The sequence below is a fragment of the Anser brachyrhynchus genome (genome assembly GCF_964034855.1).
Source record: "Anser brachyrhynchus genome assembly, chromosome: 20".
Classification (NCBI taxonomy): domain Eukaryota; kingdom Metazoa; phylum Chordata; class Aves; order Anseriformes; family Anatidae; genus Anser; species Anser brachyrhynchus.
The window spans coordinates 3,917,695-3,938,036 of NC_137713.1; the positions used below are offsets into that span (position 1 = coordinate 3,917,695).

General features: G+C 41.1%; 1 protein-coding gene and 2 long non-coding RNA genes across 5 annotated transcripts in view; 1 reads left to right on the forward strand and 2 right to left on the reverse strand.

Moving 5' to 3' along the window:
• PPM1E (protein phosphatase, Mg2+/Mn2+ dependent 1E) overlaps positions 1–13,149 on the reverse strand; it is a 67,757-nt gene extending 54,608 nt beyond the window's left edge. Inside the window, exon 1 of one of the 3 annotated variants that reach the window (XM_080563012.1) lies at positions 12,536–13,149. In XM_080563012.1, coding sequence (XP_080419138.1) covers positions 12,536–12,927 — 392 coding nt within the window. In that variant the 5' untranslated portion in view covers positions 12,928–13,149. Of the gene's footprint in view, positions 1–41; positions 12,230–12,535 lie in introns of those variants that run through there. The other 2 variants (XM_080563013.1, XM_080563014.1) reach the window with 2 other exon arrangements.
• Positions 13,150–13,312: 163 nt separating this feature from the next.
• Positions 13,313–14,868, reverse strand: LOC308180815. Its single transcript, XR_013941198.1, has 2 exons — positions 14,423–14,868; positions 13,313–13,743 (listed from the first exon to the last, which is right to left on the reverse strand). It is a non-coding gene; the product is annotated as an uncharacterized lncRNA (long non-coding RNA).
• On the forward strand, positions 13,314–18,014 carry LOC308180813. The gene is made up of 3 exons (XR_013941196.1): positions 13,314–13,451; positions 14,034–14,089; positions 15,553–18,014. It is a non-coding gene; the product is annotated as an uncharacterized lncRNA (long non-coding RNA).
• Positions 18,015–20,342: the final 2,328 nt, after the last annotated feature.

Genomic DNA, 20,342 nt, shown 5'->3' on the forward strand with positions numbered 1-20,342 from the left:
AGTTTTCACCAAGGAACAGAAAAAAATATACAGTTTCTCACCTTGGTGAGGGAGAAGGGACACCAGTCCTTTAGTTTTCATCGATTTCAGCTATCCAACTTTAAATGGAACTGATCAGGCTATTAGGTTCAATCAACACTTTACTCAGATGTTTAAACACAGCCCATTAGGTATGAAGTTAGCAGGTAACTGACTAAAGAAGTGAGCGAGCTAGCAATTTCTTTTAATAGCGTTTTAGCTGATCTGATGTTTTAGGTGGTCTCATCCCTCTCACAACTCCTTTTTTAATTACTTCCATTTGACAGAGTGTCTATTAGATTCTCTCAATCTGCCTCTTTACTCTTAAAGCGTTAATTGGCAGCCTCTATGGGTGTTTGGAAAACAACCCCGTTTAGATTTCCCTGGTTACAGGTTCTATCACCAGGTTTTCAACCATTAGCCAAAACGTTCACTGTGTTAAACTCAAAAACTGTGCTTTTCACCTTTTGGAGAAATCATCCCAAATTCTGAGTTGCGCAGAATCTCAAGTTCTACCACCTTCTTCCGTTTCTTCACTGCTTCTCACACATCATTAGTATATGGCAGTAAGTGAAGTCTATATATATTCTACAAATAAATAGCAGAATCTAACTCTTAACGCTTAAAGGCATGCTTCTTCTCTATAGGTCTTGTTTATAGAAAGACATGAAACTTTTTTGAAGGGGGCAGAGGGTAGGGAGAGAAGATACGGAAGGAAAAGGATTTGGGGAGGAATTTTTTTAAACATTTACTTTAAAATGAAGACCGTTTTGCTCTTTTTTTTTAAACTGTAATTTTTTTCCAACTTCCTGTCCTGTTTTATGTATTTATCCTTCCTTATTCACAGAATGGAAAAGTAAAACAAATCTTTCTCCAAAGAAATATGTGGTAAATTAATTGATGCAGTTCCGAAACATAAGAGTCGATGGAACTACAGGAAGTGTTAGTTTATTCTTGGATTAAAACGTAGCAATTTTTTGAGGGTCATATCCTGTGCCTTTTTATTTAGCCCAAACTTCCTTTGGCATAACTTGGAAGCTGTTGACATGCAGAAAACGTGAATTAAGCTCCATACGCATTGTCTAGCTTGGCACTTTCCTCAAACTTTCCATGTTTATTGCTGCCACTAGTGTTACTACAAGGGTAGCTATTTCAGACGTCTCACCGTAACGGTTTTTGTCTGTCACTTAACCTTGCTCTAACTGAGACTTGCAACTTGCAGCCCCTACTGCTCCATGGATAGCATTGTTTGGTCACCAAAAATGAGCAGCTACGAAAAGTAAATACAAGATCCTGTTGAATGCCTTTCAAGAGCCTAGATGGGCACTTTAGCTAGATACAATTCTATGGTACTGCTTCCAGAAAAATACCTGATTTAGCCTGTTTTCTTCACTATCCTTGCAAGATCTAATTTGCAGCAACCTTTTTTCTAGCAAATGCTCCGAATCTTTATTCTACTGTAAGTACTAATACAACCTTCAGATGTCTATCATTGCAGAATCCCACAAGATCCCATTATAGAACACACCGCAAGGCTACCAGAATAACATGAAGATACGGTATTTTTAATTTTTTGCAGTAGTGAGCATATTGGAAAATGAGGTAAACATTCTGCTGGCACATGGTATTTAAAATAGTTTATGATCTTATGCTATTATTTCCTTGTTAATTTTAACAAACCTCATTTTTTTTTCAGCCCACAGAAATTTTGGGTTTTACTCCCACACTGAAGCAGCCCTTAATTTTTTTCCCCGCCCCTGATTTAACACCTCTGAACATTTTCTTTTCTATGTGCTAGATGGCCACAGGCAAAACAGAATGGCCCCTTTTCAGCACTGAAAGGAGGCCGTTGAATTGCTTTTCAGTCCTGCCCAAAAAAGTTCGAGTGAAGCCTGAACCAGGTTCCTGCAAAGCATCTCTCGCTGGTAACAGGCTGCTAATAGCGAACCCTCATGAGAACAAGAGCGTTAGGAAGTACCAGATCTTTCCCCAACTTAGAAGTTAAGGTAGTGGCATAGCCCTAACATCTCGCAATGAAGTCAAAGCAAGCATAAATACAGCAGTGCATAACCAGCTTTCAGACTCTGGATTCCTTTTAGAGAGTCTGCCACAACAAACCAGGGAAAAAACAGACCTTTGATGAGTTTCCCTATTTTGCAGGTCCGTTTCACTGACTGACAACGAGTCTCTAAGAAATGAATGGAAGCCCCAGGGGTGGGTCGCTCAGGTGGTGATATTAGTTAATTCTTTCTTCCTCTTTCTGTTTTATTATTTCACCCTACCCGACTAGCTGCTTTTCATATCTTCACAAATATAAAACAGACTTCCTCAAAGTGCTTTCTTTTTTCTTTCTGTACTTCCTCAACAGATGTTTTTTGTCATCTCTAATTCAGATGGCAATTTTCTCAGAATTAAAAACAGAAAATACCCCCCAAGGTGTTACTTCCAGATATAATGTTTTGTTCCACTCCATAATAAAGAGGACGAGACTAAGAGCCAGCTTTTCACTGCCTTCTTATTCCAAACTTTTGTTTGGCGAGGTAATTTTTGTTCATCAATGGACTGATCAAAAATTGGTATCTAGGTGAGCACAGAAAAATAAACAAGGAAAAGAAATATATACACACGTACCTGTGCCTCACCGTAACATTTCTTGGGCTGTTACCACCTTCATCTTTATTACTCTTTGTCAAGACACAGATGTAGTAGCATGGCAACAGAAATTGCATTACTTCAGTTTTCAGAGGACAGTAAGTTGAACTGAATAGCTTTCAACATAACAAAACAAATTTTGCATTATTAAGTAAACGTTTTGTATTTTTAAAAATGTAATATAAAATTAATATAAATAGAACCCCTTTTACAAACAATTTTAATCAAGTTATTTAAAGTCCACTGCTTTCTGCATTAAATTTTCCATTAGTTAGGATGAAATTAAGAAGTGATTTTCAGATTTGTTGTATCCTACTATATACACCGATTCACACAATTAAAAATGCCTGTTCTTTCTCCCTGTTGATGCACCTTTCTTCTCTCACCTCCCAAGACACAGGAAGAGTTTGGAATATTTTTGGGGGAAAACGTTTTAAGATATTCTGTAATTTCAAAGGAGAAACTATATTTTCTTTAATCCCCAGAGCTAGATTTAGAACTTTGAGGCTTGACTCAAATGTTTAGAAAGGACTCTATGTCGCAAACATCAGCAGCACTTATAAAGACAAAGCGAATGTGAATCGCACCAACTCCATTTTGTGAGATGCTACACCAAAAGCACCTAATACCCAAAAATGCTATTCTAAAATTAGTGTACGATGTAATTAGGAAGATTTAAAGTATTCTATCCAATCATTTGGGTCATTCATAATCAGTCACACTGAAAAAGGTTAACGCCGATGAGGAAAAGTTCAAAGCACTTAAAATTCATTCTCAGCTGAGCAATGCACTGGGGAAGACGCTCACGTTACTTAACGAAGGCTCAATTCCCCGCTCCAGCCAAGCAGCCTGCGCGTCCCGCCCCGGCCAAACCCTCCTGGAAACCACATCTTCCCTTCTCCGCTGATTGCGATGGGAATTGCACAAGTGTTACATGGTGATAAGCTGAACCCACGGGTTAGCTGGAAGGTGATTCTTTTCATGAATTTTGCATGGTTGCTACCACTGAGGTAAAACGTTAAAGGCCAGAGAGAAGAGCTCACAATAATAATAACAACAATTATGTGCAGTATTTGCTCTGAGAGCACAAGGCTGTTCTGAGAGACCAGAGGAGAGAGAGATGTTGCGAATAGATGGTATGTCCCACTTTCTCTTCAGTTTTCTAAGGCATGAATGTATCTCAAAGCTTATCCTTTTTGGGCACATCAGAACTAACAGCCATCATTAGTATTTGCCATCACAGAATAACTATGTACAAGCAACGCTTTGTAATCAGTTCTATGTGTCAATTTTTTAAAATCCAAGCTCTCTGTTAAGTTACCCATTATAACAGATGTTTATCTGAAGTTAACAAGGACAGTCCAGCATTTACATCAGTGCTCATTTCTACTGGGGGCACTTTCACCAACAATTCCCATTTGAATGTTAAGGAGACGATCAATTTGTTTCCTTGGAAAAGCTGAGTCAACTTTTGGGGAATGTCAAAAGGAGAGATTAAATCCATCTGATAAGAGATACAGCTTTTATTCTCAGTGGAGCGTACCCATTGCAGTGAGAAAGCAGAACCAAGAACAGCCCAAGGCAGCTGTGTTCGGCAAGCAGAAAACCGATCTGCTCAGTGAACGACCGAGTTCCCCCAAACCTCGAGCAACATTCAGCTTCCGACTGCTTGGTACCCACACACAGGGTGTTACACAGCTGCTAAGAAGAACAAGACATCTGAGAGCATAGCATCTTTTGAGATAGGGACCTCGATATATAAACACTTGGGTTCACTCATGCTTGCCTCAAACACAACCATCTGACAAACAGAATGACACTACCTACAAGTAAAGCTTCAGTTTAAAATATATATCATGCTGTATATTTAAGTGTGTATGATTGGTTTTATACAAAATCCTATTTTTTTATGCAGGTGGGAATTTAGATACTTTGTCACCGGGCCACATTGCCTCAGGTCGGCTCACAGGTTCAAAAAGAACTGAATGTTTCCCCCAATTTTCAGGTGATCTATTATAAGCTAATATACCAAATACTTTGCTTGAAAATACAATTCCTACTGTGAGATTTAGCAGCACTAGCATCTAATAAAAAATAAAAAAATACAAGCAGTGACTAATTGAGCAGAAGTTTGTTGTATGTGAAGTTGGTACACGTGGAAAAAGAAATTTTTGTTACGGAATACGTTCCCTGTCCAGAAACAGAAAAAGCAAAGCATAACTACTTGCTAAATTCTCAACTATACAGGGTATGGGGTTGGGCCCTCTATAATTTCAAGTTAGGATTGAAAGTATATGAATTATTCTAAAAGCTAATTAATATAATGCATGGAGTGGATTTTTTCATAACACTAATGGGAAATAACTTACCACACTCATTTCAGATTTTTGAACCTCCGTAAGAAGGTCATAGCCTGAGGTGAAAGGAACAGCCCTAGAAACAGTGCCAAGAAGTTAAAATGCCAAGTCCTATTTTTATACACTGCTTCTATTTTTAGTTACACCAGGATGGAAGTACAGAGGATATAAAAAAAATATATTCTCAAATGAGAGAAAGTACTCAAATTCTTTATTGTAAGTGAAGAACAAAAGAAACTAAACCCAAAAAAAAAAAAAGCTTAACAGACCTTACAGGATCATAAAAGATCAGCAAAAATAACTTAAAAATCATATCCTCTGAGAAAATGAACTTCAAGAAGCTACCCACAGTTTTACCCAATTAATCCAATATTCCTTTTATTGTAATTTCAGCTACAAGAAAGTGCAAATATTTCACAATTCAGACTTGCCTGCATCCAAGTACATTTCTGCCATGATCAAAGTTTAGCAGTCAACTTTTCAATCCTGCCCTACCACAATAAACATAAAACTTCTCAACTGATTGCATGCAGGATCCAGACCTGGTGAGCAGTACTAGAGCTTAAAATGCTGGTTCAGTTACTCAATCATTAGTTGCCTTTAGCTGTTTTCCATCCAATATAAACATAAACTGAGGTAATCCTGCAATCTAGTTAACTCGTTTAACTTCTGTATTAATTACTGAAGTACCCAAGGGCATCTATTTCCCTTGCAGTTCTAATTTATGAGACTCATGATTACTTCTTTATAAAATGCTTTATTAGACGTGGGTGATGTTGTTTCTCCCTAATGAAGTACAAAGGCACAGCAGAAATGTTTCTGTAAAACAAGCCTACAATCTGCATTCATTTCATCTAATCGCTAAATATATTATAACAACAAAAATCTCAAATATTTGGTTGGCGGTTGATTTCAGCTAACTCAGAGACGAGGAACTACCTGCCGACACGCAGCAGTGACCACTTACAGTCTCACGGCATGTCACAGGTTACTGACATGTCACGGACACACGTTGTTCAGGACACATTTATTTTTATAACCATTTGCGTTACGTAATCATGGTTGCATTGCGTTGCATAAGACAGTCTTGCAGCATGGTTCAAAGAACATCTAATGTTTTAAAGCGTTAATTCCATTTCATCTCGTTTCTCACATATCCTTCCTGGTTGGTGAGAATACTTATGAGGAAAAAACAAAAACCGGTACAGAAAAACAACACCAAGAAAGAATACGATGCAGAACAGCCTGGGATTATTTCAGAGTGACATCAAATATAGGAACAAAAAGAATTCTCATTATGTGTACTACATGCCCTGTTGCTTTTGCTCTTAATGTGATCATGTAAGCAATTTAGCAAGACAACAAAAAAATGAATGAGAACATATTCCAGTGACAGAGCAGTCAAGATGTTGAAACTTCTATTCACATAGGGTAAAGCCAGCTAAAATTTCAACATCAAGAAAAATATTTTTAAAAATGTTTTGTGGAAAGACCCACAGCCGAGTAGACCATCGCTTCTTCAAAGGATAGGTGGAGAAATACTCCGTCATTGCTAAAGGTAATTACAGGGAGGAATTTTAAGGGCAAAACTATTCTGTGCAGGGTGCTTTGTGCAGAATCGCTGAAAAAACGCTAGAAAGGAACAAAGCCTAACATGCTCGTCACATCCAAAAGTTAGGCAGAAGTCATTTCACAAGATGGCCAAAAGATTTTAGTTAGTCAAGGGTTTTTGAGTACCTTATAAATGAAAAATGACATATTACAAACAGAATTTATTATCCACGTTCCTTCTTGATAAGCCAGACCAGTTTCAACTGCGGTTACATAAGGACCAAGAAAAGAACTTGTTAACACAGTCCTAATTACTCAGTCAATACCTGTGCAGAAGTGAACAGCTTCACTAGGAGCAGTAGGATCTAAGCAAATTGCTTTGGGGTCACAAAAATCTTGGTGTGAATAGGCTCCTAGCAAAATTATCTCCCCTTAGTTTGTTGTACTACTAGAAACTTTCATTGAAATAAAAGCACTGGAATGAATATAGTCCTGTAATCTGCTCACTAAGAATGAGGTTTTTCAATGGTTATATAAAGCAACTTCCAAGCATAACCACCATTGCACTTGTAAAACTCAGCATCCTTTAATCATAAATTAGTAAGAAGTTTTGAAATGTCACCATATATGTTAACCATTACAAAATGTAAATCTGCAATTTAAATAGCTCGTTTTAGCTCGTACACTTTTTTTAGAAGGAACATCAAAATATCTGATTTGATTCAGTATTTCCAAACGCGTGGGAGCATGAACTGAAGATGCCTGGAAAGCAACTTAAAGAATCTCTTGCTGGGTAGACCATTAGTTGGGTTTTGAAAGTGATTATCGCTAAATATCACCTATTTGTAGATTACCGTGATTTCCAGTCTAAGGTGCATGAAATATACCCACCGCTGAAAGCTAGGACATCACCATCACCCAGTACATGGATTAAATGTCATAGGAGCGTCTTTTAGAGGGCCCTAAAACATTAGCGACAACACTAGTTTCTCTTAACTTTCCATGTACATTTCTACTAGATTATGTAGAATCTCTCACAAAGAAGCACGGGGAGTTCTAGGACCAACATCCTCGGGTCTGGGGATATTGGACCGGCTGGGCACCCCCACAGACCCTCATGGCAGAGCTGGGCGCTTGCTGCTACCACCCCACAACCCCGTACTGGGTGCCTGGTTCAACAGCTGCGCTCAGGAGGAGATTCCTGATCTCAGCGGGGCTGCAGCAGATGCCACCAGCCCAAGGCCACCGCGCGGTCCTGCTGCCACCCAGGAGCAAGCTCAGGCGGGGAAGCAGACTGCCGGCACAGCCACGGGTGGGAAATTCAAGGGTCCTGCTTAGCCAAACCTCCTCGCCAGGCACCATAAAATTCCCCAAAAGAGGTGCAACTGAAGTCTGCTTCAGTTGTTTATTGTGAACATGGGCCAACATCACCATCTTTATTTCCAGTGTAACTCTGCGCAAAAGAAGATTAAACAAGTACCATCTTAAAAAGGATGGTGTTTCTTTTTTGTTGGCCTCTGTGATAAACACTAGAGACGGCAAGTAGTGTGATTATATTTCCTATAATGGCTTTTACATTGCAATCAATAGAACAGGTGATAAGAGGCAAATTATAAAAGAGTAAAACATCACAGCCTATTTAATGTGAAGTTAAAAAAAAAGCAATCTAGCATAACACATGAATTTCAGTTTACAGATACTAACAACAATGCCAGCTTTCATACAACATTGGTTAAGAAATCAAGTTAAAAACACATATGTCTGCTTTATAAAGGGAGAAGATATGGTCTCTTCACTCATCGGTGCTGGAGACAGCAGACAGAACTTGTGTTTTCAGCTGAAGAGCTTCACAAAAAGATTTCTGCTCACATAAAATTACCATGAAACGTTCTTCCTTTTTAACTTAAAATTGCAAGATTAAAGGGGGAAAAACGCTTACTTACTGTCCATATTTTACGTAATTCTAATGTTAAAAGGCTGAGTCTACGTTGCTTTTCTTGACTTTTCATAGCAAGACTGTACGGAATACTTAAACCTGTATAAAAACATTTCCTCTATTTGAAATAAAATAGAGAGGATTAATTTTTAAAATCTCACTTAAAGCCTTACAGATTTTAGTCCTGGGATCTACGATATTCTGGGAATGTTGCATAGTACTCTACAAAGAACTCTAAAAGGGCAATCAATGCTTGCAAGTTTTTCTTTTCTTGTCCCAAGTCTGAGCAAGATTTTTACAGTCCTCAGAGTAAGCACTTGGTCATCAGCACTTCAGTTAAGCAATGAATTTGACGTAACATTAAGATTTTTTCTGACACAGAATCTTTTGCAAATTTGAACACTGGAGAAATAGGTCTGCTTTCTAAGTTCATGAAAGATGGCTTTGAATTAATGTTTGGAAGCAAAATACTGCAGCACCAAAATCACTGGAAGCAAACCTGAACCTACAAATGACAGACACTCTATTAATTCCCAGAAAAGCCTAGGGATAAAAGGAGGGGATGAAACATGAGAGGGAAAGAGAAACAGAAAAGGGTGGAAAAAAGAGTAAGACACATGCAAAAAAATATACCACTGGATTTTTTAGATTATGTCATCTGTTCAGGAAGAAATCTAACAGCAAGATACTTCTGTTCCTCCTAGTGACACAGCTTCTGAGGGTGCACTGTTTAACTCGGCCTGGCCCCGTCCTCTCTTAGCAACCACAACTTTATTGATTAGTTTTTCAGATGTCTTGTCAAGAACCAGCTTTTAAATACATTACTTTTAATAAAGTATCAGTAGGAAGAGGAATAGAAAAGATTATGATGTATGGCTTGGCTGCTTCAAGTTAGTACCTTCTTCCTTTAATGTAAGTCAGAAGTGATGCCTGCTCCTGACTCGGTGGGAGCAACCCATGGGGTCTCATTTAACAGATGCAGGATTAAGTACTTACTATATTTGCTGCTGCATTGCAACTGTTTAAATTATACAGTTTTGTCTTGAATAGGATGTTAGAGAAGATAATCACAAAATAAACTTTCAAGCTATCATCATCCAATGTTCCAATGCAATTCCTCAGGAGTTATTCTCTTTTTGGTTATTCTCTTCGTCTAACATACCTCCTATTAATCATTTTCCTGCTGCTGAGGATCACTAAGAAAGCACACGGTACACATTTTGTGGCATTTAGACAGATACAAAGATTACATTAATCTAATTTTCCAAGCATATGCTGTCTCCAGAAAGAAACCAGGAAATGGAAATCTCTAAGGGGGATATGAGTCTTTTGGAAAATAGCAGGAAAATCTCATAAATAGAAACTCTTCTTATACCGATCTGTACAGAGGCATAAAACTATTGCTTTTTTTTTCATGATTGGCAATATGTTCCCATTGCTGAAATGGTCTTACTTCTCTCAAAAAGAACTAAAGTAGAGCGCTCAAAATAGCTGAGAAACAGCTGTTGGATTTTTCACAGAATGAGGATTTATCCTCATTCTACTTATAATGCAAACCAGTCATTTGACTAATGTATAGTTACAGTTACAGAAAGCATGCCTTCACAATATAGCCCTTCTTGCTAATAACATACCAATAAAACATTCCCTGTTCCATGACTTTATGTGCACTTTTTTTTAACACTGTCACAACCACCAGGCACAGAAGTTTTACTCATATGCATGAAGTTTCTCGTCTCTGTAATCATCTATTCAAACCCTTCACTGTAAATGGGGAAGTCATTTACTTTTGTCAGCGGAATAACCTTTTGGCAGTTTTAAGTTTCGTTCGCGACTGGTGAGGACACTAAATACAATACTTCACCTGGACACCACTTTTTCATGCTTGCACTTACCTCGGATTCCATCACCACACAAGAAGCAGTTACTTCAGCTTAGTTCTCCGTATTATACGTGGCTTACAATATTTAAAATGCTCTGAAGAATTACATTTTGCAGTTATCTTAGCTAGCTGTACACAAATCAATGTCTACCAATCTTCAGTTAAAATATATTAGCTTACTATTGAAATGCATTTTCTAAACATTACAAGTAAGTTATTTAAGCCTTTGGAAAACAACTTTTCCCAAACGACCCCCTGCTCCCTTTATTTTGAAGCAAATGCTGCCTTTTGCTTCCTAATGTAGGTGCCTACAGGAGGAAGCCTGCATCGACTTCACTTTAAACAAAGCCAAGATACTTCATTCAGCAACCATCAAAAGATTCATACAAAGGCTGCACGAAAATAACTACTGGCAAGAGCTATCCCTTCATAAGGAATCCTCTCAAAAGGTCTTTGCTTAATAATTTCATCCAGGAACAAGGACCTCAGAAACTGGGGAACCTAAATCTGCCTCTCCTGGGGTATGGGGACACAGAGAGACAACACATGCACAAACACACAATTTCAAAATCGTTTAATAGATGTACCTTAAATAATGATTTAAAATAATCTGTTCTATACCTAAAACTTTATCACAAGTCTGTTAAAAAAAAAAAACAACATCCTAAATATGTGGAACGGATGTGCCACTCTTTTCTCTGTCACATCCTATACGTTCCCTGCTGTATTCAAGAGAAAGACTTTGCAAAGGTGGCGGGGTGAGCGTGTGTGGATGGATGGGAGAGCTTTGTCCTCCGCAGCTATCATTGTGCTGCTGTCCCCATCGCCCACAAACGCAGGAGGCAGGTTAGAATGGAACAGAAGCAGACCATGCAGTTGTAAAACCCGATTCTTTCTCTATTTATTTCTTGTGACCGAGTAACACCTCCCATTACAATTATCAGCTCAATGGCAGAAAGCTCCCCGGTGTGCTGTGCATATTTTCACAGGTTCATTTGTCTCCTCCTGTGGCATCAGTTTAAAAAGGCTCCTAAAGAAACGCCACTAACAACCATTTCTATTTCCAGCCTTCAAAGCCAACGCTGAGCACAATACAAAACCCTGGTAACTCATCTTTAGGTTTCAGTCCACAGACTTTTCGCACTGGGAATAGCTCCCATCTGTTTCCTCTTTATGCACCAGCCTTTAGAAAGCACAGATCTGGAAACTGCCTGTGCACAGAACAGAGCGAGCTGGCTTTCCCCCGCTGACGGCAGGAACAGCCCCAGGATCGTGGACAGCTTTCTCCTAAGGCTTTCTTCTCCTTCCTCCCGATCCGTAAATGCACGGTGTGGGGTTCTCTTGATGTGGGGTTTGGGGGGGGGGAGGAAGGGAGGGACTGCCTCTCTTTCCCTTCCCCTTGTTCTCCCCTTCCTTCTTTCTTGGCAGAGGCTTCCCCATTTACACACCCTCACCGAGGGAACATTTCGATTTCGAGCCTCGGAACAATCAACCACGGGCACCTCCTCCTGCATTGGCACCGTGTGTGTGTGTCCCCGCAAAAAACAAGCTGCTCTCCAGACGGGCGCCCCCGGCCCCCGCTCCCTGTCCCGGGCGAGGCGCTGTGATGGGAGCCCCAAACGGGGGGCACCTGCCCTCGCTCCCCCCTCAGCACGGGCTCCTGCAGCCCCTCATCCCCCCTCAGCAAGGGGGGGCTCCACGGCCCCACACGCGGCCGGGATCCCCTCAGCACCACACGGTCTCCCCCTCAGCCCCCTCAGCCCCACAGCGGCCGGAGCCCCCTCAGCCCCTCACGGGGCCGGGTCCCCCCTGTCCCCCCTCAGCCCCACAGGGGGCCGGGTCCCCCTGAGCCCCTCACGGGGTCTGAGCCCCTCGGGACCTCTCAGGCTCCACAGGGGGCCGGATCCCCCTCAGCCCCTCACAGGGCCGGATCACCCCCGTCCCCTCTCAGCCCCTTACGGGGCCGGGTCCCCCCCGTCCTCCCTCAGCCCCTCACGGGGCCGGATCACCCCCGTCCCCTCTCAGCCCCTCACAGGGCCGGATCCCCCCTTGCCCCCCTCAGCCCCTCACGGGGCCGGGTCCCCCCCAGTCCCCCCTCAGCCCCACAGGGGCCGCCCCCCTCTCCCCTCGCACACTCACTACTTGTACAGCTGCTGCAGGCAGAGGTCCAGGCACTCGCCCTCCACCTCCTCCTCCGTGATGTACTCCGAGAGCGGCCGGGGCAGCGGGGGCAGCGGCGGGGGAGGCGGCAGCGGCGGGGCGGGCGCCTGAGGGTCGCCGGCGTCTCCCTCCTCTGCCTCTGCCTCGGCGCCCGCCGCCGCCGCCGCCTCCTCTCCCTCGGCCCCGGGCTCCTCGGCGGCCGCGGCGTCGGCAGCGGGAGGCGGCGTGGGGGGGGAAGGCACCGGCGCCGCCGGCTCTGCCCCGAAGGGCCCGCGGAACTCTCCCAAGAACAGCTCGAGGAAGCGGCGGTAGCTCTTCTCCTCCGCGCCGCCTCCGCCGCCGCTGTTACTGCCCGAGCCGCCCGCGGCCATCGCTTCGCATTCCCGGCCGCCCGGCGGCGGATCAGCACTGCGCCCGCAGAGAGCTCCCTGCCCGCCGCCCGCCTCCCGCCCGCCTGCGCGCCGCGCGCGCGCTCCCGACACGGGGACGCGCACGCCGCTGAGGAAAGGGGGGGGGGGGGCGCCTCAGGAGCGGGAGCGCGGCCGGCGCTGAGGGGACCGAAGGGGGGCGGGCGCGGCGCCGCGCCGAGGCAGGCGGGGGCGGGCAGACGCGGGGGCTCCTGACGGGATCCTGCGGGCGGGCTCCCAGGGCTGTGAGGTGCGGGGTCACCGCCTGAGGGGTGTCCCCCCCCCCAGTCACACCCTACAAGTTACGCGAGGGAGGCAGCTCACGTCCTGCTGCCGATAAATATATTTCGTTTGTGAAAGGAATTCTGGCTTGCGTTATGTATACGTCGCTTTTCGTTTGTGAAAGGCGTTCTGGCTGGCGTTGTGCTCCGCTGCCGGAGCGCTATTTCCACAGCTCCCGGGTCGAGAAATATCAGCGATGAGCAGGGGTAATTGTCACGTATTTAAAATAGCGCGGATACAAGGGGTGGAATGGGGTCCTTAATGTCCGCTGAGGCCTTGACAAACGGCCAAGCCTCACCTGCAAAAAGTGTCCTGATTTTAATGGATTGGAATAAGGACAATAGCTTTCTGGAACCTGTTGTTCCCCGCGCTGTGGTAATTACCTCTGCGTGTCAGGTGCTGCTGTAAACCTGCCTTCTGCTCGCTGGATGGTTAGTTCGGAGCCAAACTAATTTTAGAGTATTTCCGGCAACTGCATTGACTGATCATATTGCAATCCTGTGAATATGTAAAGGCCACGAGAGTTGAAGTGGTGATTGTCACAGTTGGTTTTAGCCTTTCGCTGCCAAAAGCTATTAAAGCGGTAGAAAACCACATAGCTTCTCCCAGAAGAATATCTCCAGGTGTATTTTTTCAGTATACCAGCTATATGTTTTCAATCTAGTATCTGTTTACTTAAGAATGCCAGGTAAAAATGAGAGGTAAAAACGATTGCAGATCTCTATGAAGAGGTAGCCAGCAGTTGCAGCTGATTACATCATTGCTTTTTTTTTTATTATTTTTTTTAGGTTTGTCTGTACTGCATCATCTGTGAGTCACAAGCCTCGAGAGAATGCCTATCACTGCAAGTATCCAAAAAACAGTTTTAAGTTCATGATTAGTTGTTTTTGTATTAGTAATTCAGGTAGTTGGAGTTCCTAAGAAACTATAATCTAGATAATCTTAGTGTAGTATGGTCTCAATTCTAAAAATTCTGGTTACAACAATCTCCTAGAAGTAACAGCTAGTTCAGTGAGATGTATGATCAGCTTCATCTTGTTTGACAAAAAGCAGTTAAGCTGTACAATAAAAGATTTTAAAAGCATTTAGATAATCTTTTTTCTTAATTTTTTTTGTTAATTGTATATTTCTGAGTTGTTTCAAACAGCTTATAGGAGTATCTGAGAGCAATACCTACTCTGCTTCATGTCGAAATGTTAAAGTTACCAGATGTCCTTGATTCATCTTGGCAGTCCCCATGTGCTTTTCGTCATTTGTCTAATTGCAGAGGACACTAATTAAAATGAAATAGAGTAGAACTTTGCACTCGGGATACTTTGTCAAGTTTTGGCGCTATGGTCAAGTTAGTATTGTTTTGCTTCGATATTAAATAAAGAGCTTATGGCCCTAAGCCATGTTGACATTTGTTTCTGGGAGGGAAGGTGAAAAACCATTCTTATTAACCTGCAATGTGGAACATATGGTGACTGTGGGTGGTATGGCTAAGTTAGGCAGCCAGGAACCTGCTATCACTTCACTGTATGGAGACAGCGGGGTGGGCAATTACCGCAGAAGGTAGCCACGCTGCTACTTGCTGCCGTCCAGAAAAGGAAGCTCTAAATGTGATGTATTATCAAGTAAGCACTTATCTATGAGAGGTGCGTTTGGTACTATTATAAAATGTTTTTAGTGTTTGGTAACTCTGGAAGCTAAATTTAGACTGCCTCAGTGCACTCTCGATTCCTGGGTAGCAGCAGTATGAATGGTTCCTATGTGCTGAGGTTTGGTGAATGGAAGAATTTCACAATTCATAAAGTTTCGAGCCTGAAATCATTGATTTACAACATATTTTCAAATGGAGGATAAGACTTGCACCTGACCTGAGAAGGAAACGCAGGTGTTTCTATCCTTTTTGGCTTCATCATGTTGTGGTTTTAGGAAGGTTTTACACTCCTGTGTTAGAAGGAATCTGATTTATTTTAGCCTTGAAAATGTGTCTTCCTCTTTCTCATTTTGCTGATGAGAAATAAGCAGGATTTGAGCAGGCCTTGGGGAGGTGACCTGAATAGTATGGAGTGCAAGAAGAAGTGCTTTTTAATTTTTTGTAACCTTTAGAAGTAATTCCTGTACGCTAACAAGTAGAAGACATGTAGAGACAGTAAAAAGCATTTGACAATAATACACTTATATGTTCGGATACTATACAAAAGAGTATAACAGGAAAACTTAATGGAAAAAAATGCTTTCTGAGGCAGTCTGTTTAAAATGTAGGGCTTTTGCAGTAAACCAGAAGTAATTTTTGAAGCTGTGTTCTGTTTTCCTGACCAGATGAAACCACCAGAAAAGCACGTATTTTCAAGCCTTTGGCTGTTCTCATTTCGAAGGCAATTCTACAGCTGAATTTCATGCAGTGTTGTATATGGGATAATATATTAAATGATACTTGCACTGTTGAAAGAGATTAAAATTGTATGTATTCATATAATCAGTATTGGTCACCTTGTGAATGTGTCTGTGTTCTTGTTATAGCTCTTAAAACTCAATGATATAATTATTCTTCAACTTCACTAAAATAATTTCAGTTAGTTAAGGGTAAGGACAGTGAGAATTTTAAAGGAATAAAGTGTGAAGGCTCTTGTTTACAAGCTGCATCAAGTTCCAATTAATTTTCTTAAGGTTCAGACTTTGTTCAACTGCAGTTTTAAAAAGCAAAGTAACTTCTGTCACTGCAGTTGCACAGGCTTCTTTGCCACAATAATTACTCTGTTAAGATGTTCCTGAGAATCACGGTCTCTTTCCCTCCCTCCCTCTCTCATGTTTTTTGAGGCCAAGTCAGCTTTTTAAATTTAGTATTTATAGATTATTCTGAAATATCCACACTCATTGCAAAACACAGGATTTCAGGCCTGAATCCCACTTCCCAGCTGTCATGGAAATTTCCAGTCCCATTCCAAAGGAAAATTCCATTTTCAGTCTTCCATTCAGACCCCTGTTTAGGAAAGGGATTTCTCTGAATAGCAATTGTGAGAAACAGGATATTAGTCCATGCCCATTTAGTTGGATTTGGAAATCTGTTGGAGAAGAGTATGTGGAAAAAAAGAGCAAACAAGAAGCTGAGCCCTTCAAAATGACTTAACAGGTCTGGAACACTCTCAGAGCAGATCTAGCACAACATACCTTGTTCCCCATTAACAAAGGCGAAGTTTGTTACGTCATAAGATCTTTGACTGACTGATTGAAGTGTTCCTGTATATTAGTGCCTGTGGGATTGCCTCAGCAAAACACAGCGGACCACATAACACTTAGTAATGTGGTCTGGAAGTTGTCAAATCGTGAGATCATCCTGCAGGCAGGAGCACACCAGAGTCCAATAACTCGTTAAGGTTGATCCACTTCAGCTATCAGTCACTCTTCATTATCATTTTCCTTTTACTGCTAAACAGAGCTGAGGGGCACAGACCTGATATCAGTAAGCAACAGAGTTTGCTGGAAGTGTTGCCGTGCCAGGCCGTCGCTCTGTTCTTTCCATTTTTGTAACACATTTCATCCGAGGCTGAAGTCCAACAGCACTGTACTGTGCGAATCTAGCACTACTGGAATTCCTAAGCCTGAAGCTCACTTTTGTTCAGCAGAGGCAATAAAAAGATTGTACACCACTTAAATCACATTTATACTATCTTCTAGGGATTTAACGTTGTGTGTGTATTTTGCCCTTTCAGGATGGGGGTGAAGTTCCTCCTAAAGTGAAAAAGTTTAAGCCAGACTTGTTAAGGCAGGTGCCTAGTGGGATATATATAAAAAAAATATATATATCAGTCCTTCCACAGACTTAGTTTAAATGACTTGTTTGACATCTTACCGTAGATTAGATTCCTGATTCTGTGATATCCTGCTCCAGTCACAAGACCTTGAATTTTAGTCACCTACTTAAAAATGTCTATTAAAAAAAGAAGGGGGAAATCAATCACTTGTGTGAGAACCAGCAACCAATTGCTGTTGTGTCCAGACTCTGGGCATTATATTTATAATAGATAAAACAGATAGAATGGTAGGATTCACAGACTCTAAAATGTGTGTGCAGCTGATGCTAACTTCCTTTGAACAGTCTCAAATTCTGTGCTTTAGCCACAGAAATTTGCATTAATTATACAAAATTAATGAATGAATTACTTTAAAGAGAAACATTTATGTAATGTCTTCCATAACACTTGTAGTCAAATGTGTAGTAAGCCTTGGTAGTGAAAAAAGATGTGACATTATGTTAAAATCTCATGTTGACAATCTCTTACTTTGTAAGTGCAATTTTCATGCTCTAAAACATTTTTATCTACTTATATAATAAAAAAGAATCACTAAGAGTCGTTGTAACTATGTTTGCTAAAAGTGCAGTAGTTCACACTAAATAAATTAGAGTATTGGAACGATACGTGTTGTAAATTTAGAAGTCCAAAATAATGTAATGTGACATACCAAACTGAGCAAATATTACAGCAACGTGCCTGGAAACTGTGGAAAAAAAACCATTGACATCCACTTAGAACCAGTTATTAAGATCCATAGATTTTTCTTTTTATATTCCTATATACATTACCAGATATTTTATATTTTAAACATTCTCCCTTTTCATTGTTTGAAAATTGTCTGTTTTTATATATATATATGTATATATGCATGTATCCTGATGCCTCTCTAGTTCCATTTAAATCAGCGGCAAGAAATTTTTGTGAAAAATGAACAGTATTAGCTATAATTCTTGAAGAATGACTTCAGTAAAATATATACTTTTTGATGTATCTTTTCAGCATGTAATCTTTTTACTGCTTATATAGTGATTGAACTATTGCTTTTAATACCTTTCATTATTTCTATAGGTTCAGTTACAACTGTGTAGAGCTTAATATCTCTAATAAATAGATTGGGCATACCGTACGGATATTGCTTGCTTGTAGGAAGCGAGATGGTAGCTCACAGTTTAACAGTGGGTGCATTTGTGGGTGAAATTCGGAACTGGGAAGGTGGCCAGTTCCTGGTGATTTCATTCTTCAGTGTAGAGCATCAGCGCAGAAATCTTCCACTAGCTAAGGGAAGCCAACTTTCCTGACCCTAATCATCCAAAACCACTCTATGGCTGGAAGCCACAAGACATTGAGTAGCTTTGGGAGCCAGGGAGAGGGGAAGCCCAGGAGCAGGTAGCAGCTGGCACTGGTTCCCAGTCATGGGGAGGACTGGTGCGGAGGAGGACTGGGCAGGCTGCTTGGCAGCCCTATGACACTGCCAAATTCAGCAGCCGGTGGTTTGCATTCCCCTACAGCAGGGTGGCTGCACTTGGAATGGTTGGCAACAGTAGGTTAACTTCTCCTTCTGTAAGGAGAAGTATTATTTCCCTTATGTATTCTGTTGTAATATTTGTGATACCGCAACGTATGTGCTCTATTTATTTAATTTCCCTCATGGTACTCAGTTGTAGGACAAGAAAGCATCAAACCATACCTTGTAACTTAAACATATTTCATATAAAATTAATACATGTTAAAACAGCATAATATTGCTTAATGTGCCTTTTCAAATAATTATGATCGTGATCGTGAGACAATCACTTCTGGGAAGCTGGAACACAGTGACTTGTTCTTCCAACTTACATACATTTTTTGCTCAGAAAAAGGATGGAGTTACAAAAGCAGGCAGTAAGGATTTCAACTTTTGTCAATAATCCATTAAATGTCTTAGAATAAATCTCCTTCTAAATTTAGTCCCCCCTCTTCCCCCCAAAGTAACTGAAATTCAACAGCAAAATAGATGCTATATTTTAAATATTTTTTTCTGAACACTGTATTTGACATCCAGGTTAGCAGCTGAGCCTCCTTCCACATCAGTCAACCTGTTGGTAATTGACTTTAATACAAGACTGAACACATAACTTGAACCTTGGCTACACCTTATTTCCTTCGGTTAAGCTATTTCCTCTTTGGGTTTTCTTAATCTTATTCTACTTGGAAGTTAGTTGGTTTCTCAGTGTTTCGTAGTGGAAAAGGCACAGAACACGTAAAATCAGGAAGAAATAAATTGTTATTTTTCCCTTTCCAAACTGAAGAGTTTCAAAGTAGGATTCTAGGCTTGAGAAGCAGCCCATCCTAACCACAGATTGTTCTTCTTGCCAAGTCTTGTGGTGGATACTGTGTTCTTGTTGTGGTGACAGAGGAGGTTCCTACACCACACGTAAATGTCAACCTTACAAAACTTAATAATATTAAACTCAGCATGACAGTGAAAGCCGTTGCCTTTCAGAGAAGTGGAACTTAAGCAACAAACCAAATGACCTATTTTATTTTTGACTCAGTGCTATGAAGCAGCTAGTTAGAATTGCACTTTTTGTGCAGTCATAAAATTGTCTTCTGCCACTCACTGTTGTGCACTGATGCTCTGAAATGCAAGAGAATTCTAGGTACGTGTAAGAAAATATCAACTTGCCATGGAAAATTTATTGGTGAAACAGTGGTCAAATTCTTTCTTTATATGCAGTTCTAAGCCTAGAACAGCTTCCTTGTCTCCAGCAGATGAGAACAAAATCTGGCTCATTTAATCTAATTTTGTCTCTGCCAACAGATCCTTCTCTCTAGTTCTGGTCTGCAGAGCTGATTTTTATTTTTTTATATACATATATATACACACATAAAACCTCAGCATAGACAGCTTCCAATATTTCTTTTAAAGGTTTTATAACTTCCACTGTTAACCAGTAACTACTCTTTTGTTTGTTTGATAATGACATCTAGAATATTGAAGATCTAACATTTACTCAGACAAAATGATCTGTCTTGGTGTAAAGGATCAGCATCTCAGCTCGGGCTTCTGGACAGTACACTACTAAAAACAAAATAAAAAGCAGAACAGTCAGCTGAAATTAATAGTGTATTGGAGACATCCTTATTCTCCATGCACATGGAAGGGCGTGCTGAGCATATTAATTCAGAAGACAATAAATTGACAGAAATGGATTTTTCCATAAATACCAAACATGCTAGATGGCAGCTATCACTAGTAACCGGCAGTGCTTCTTAAAATATCGCCACAACATTCTTAATGGATGGTTTTCCTTGTGGCTACGTAAGCATGTGTAC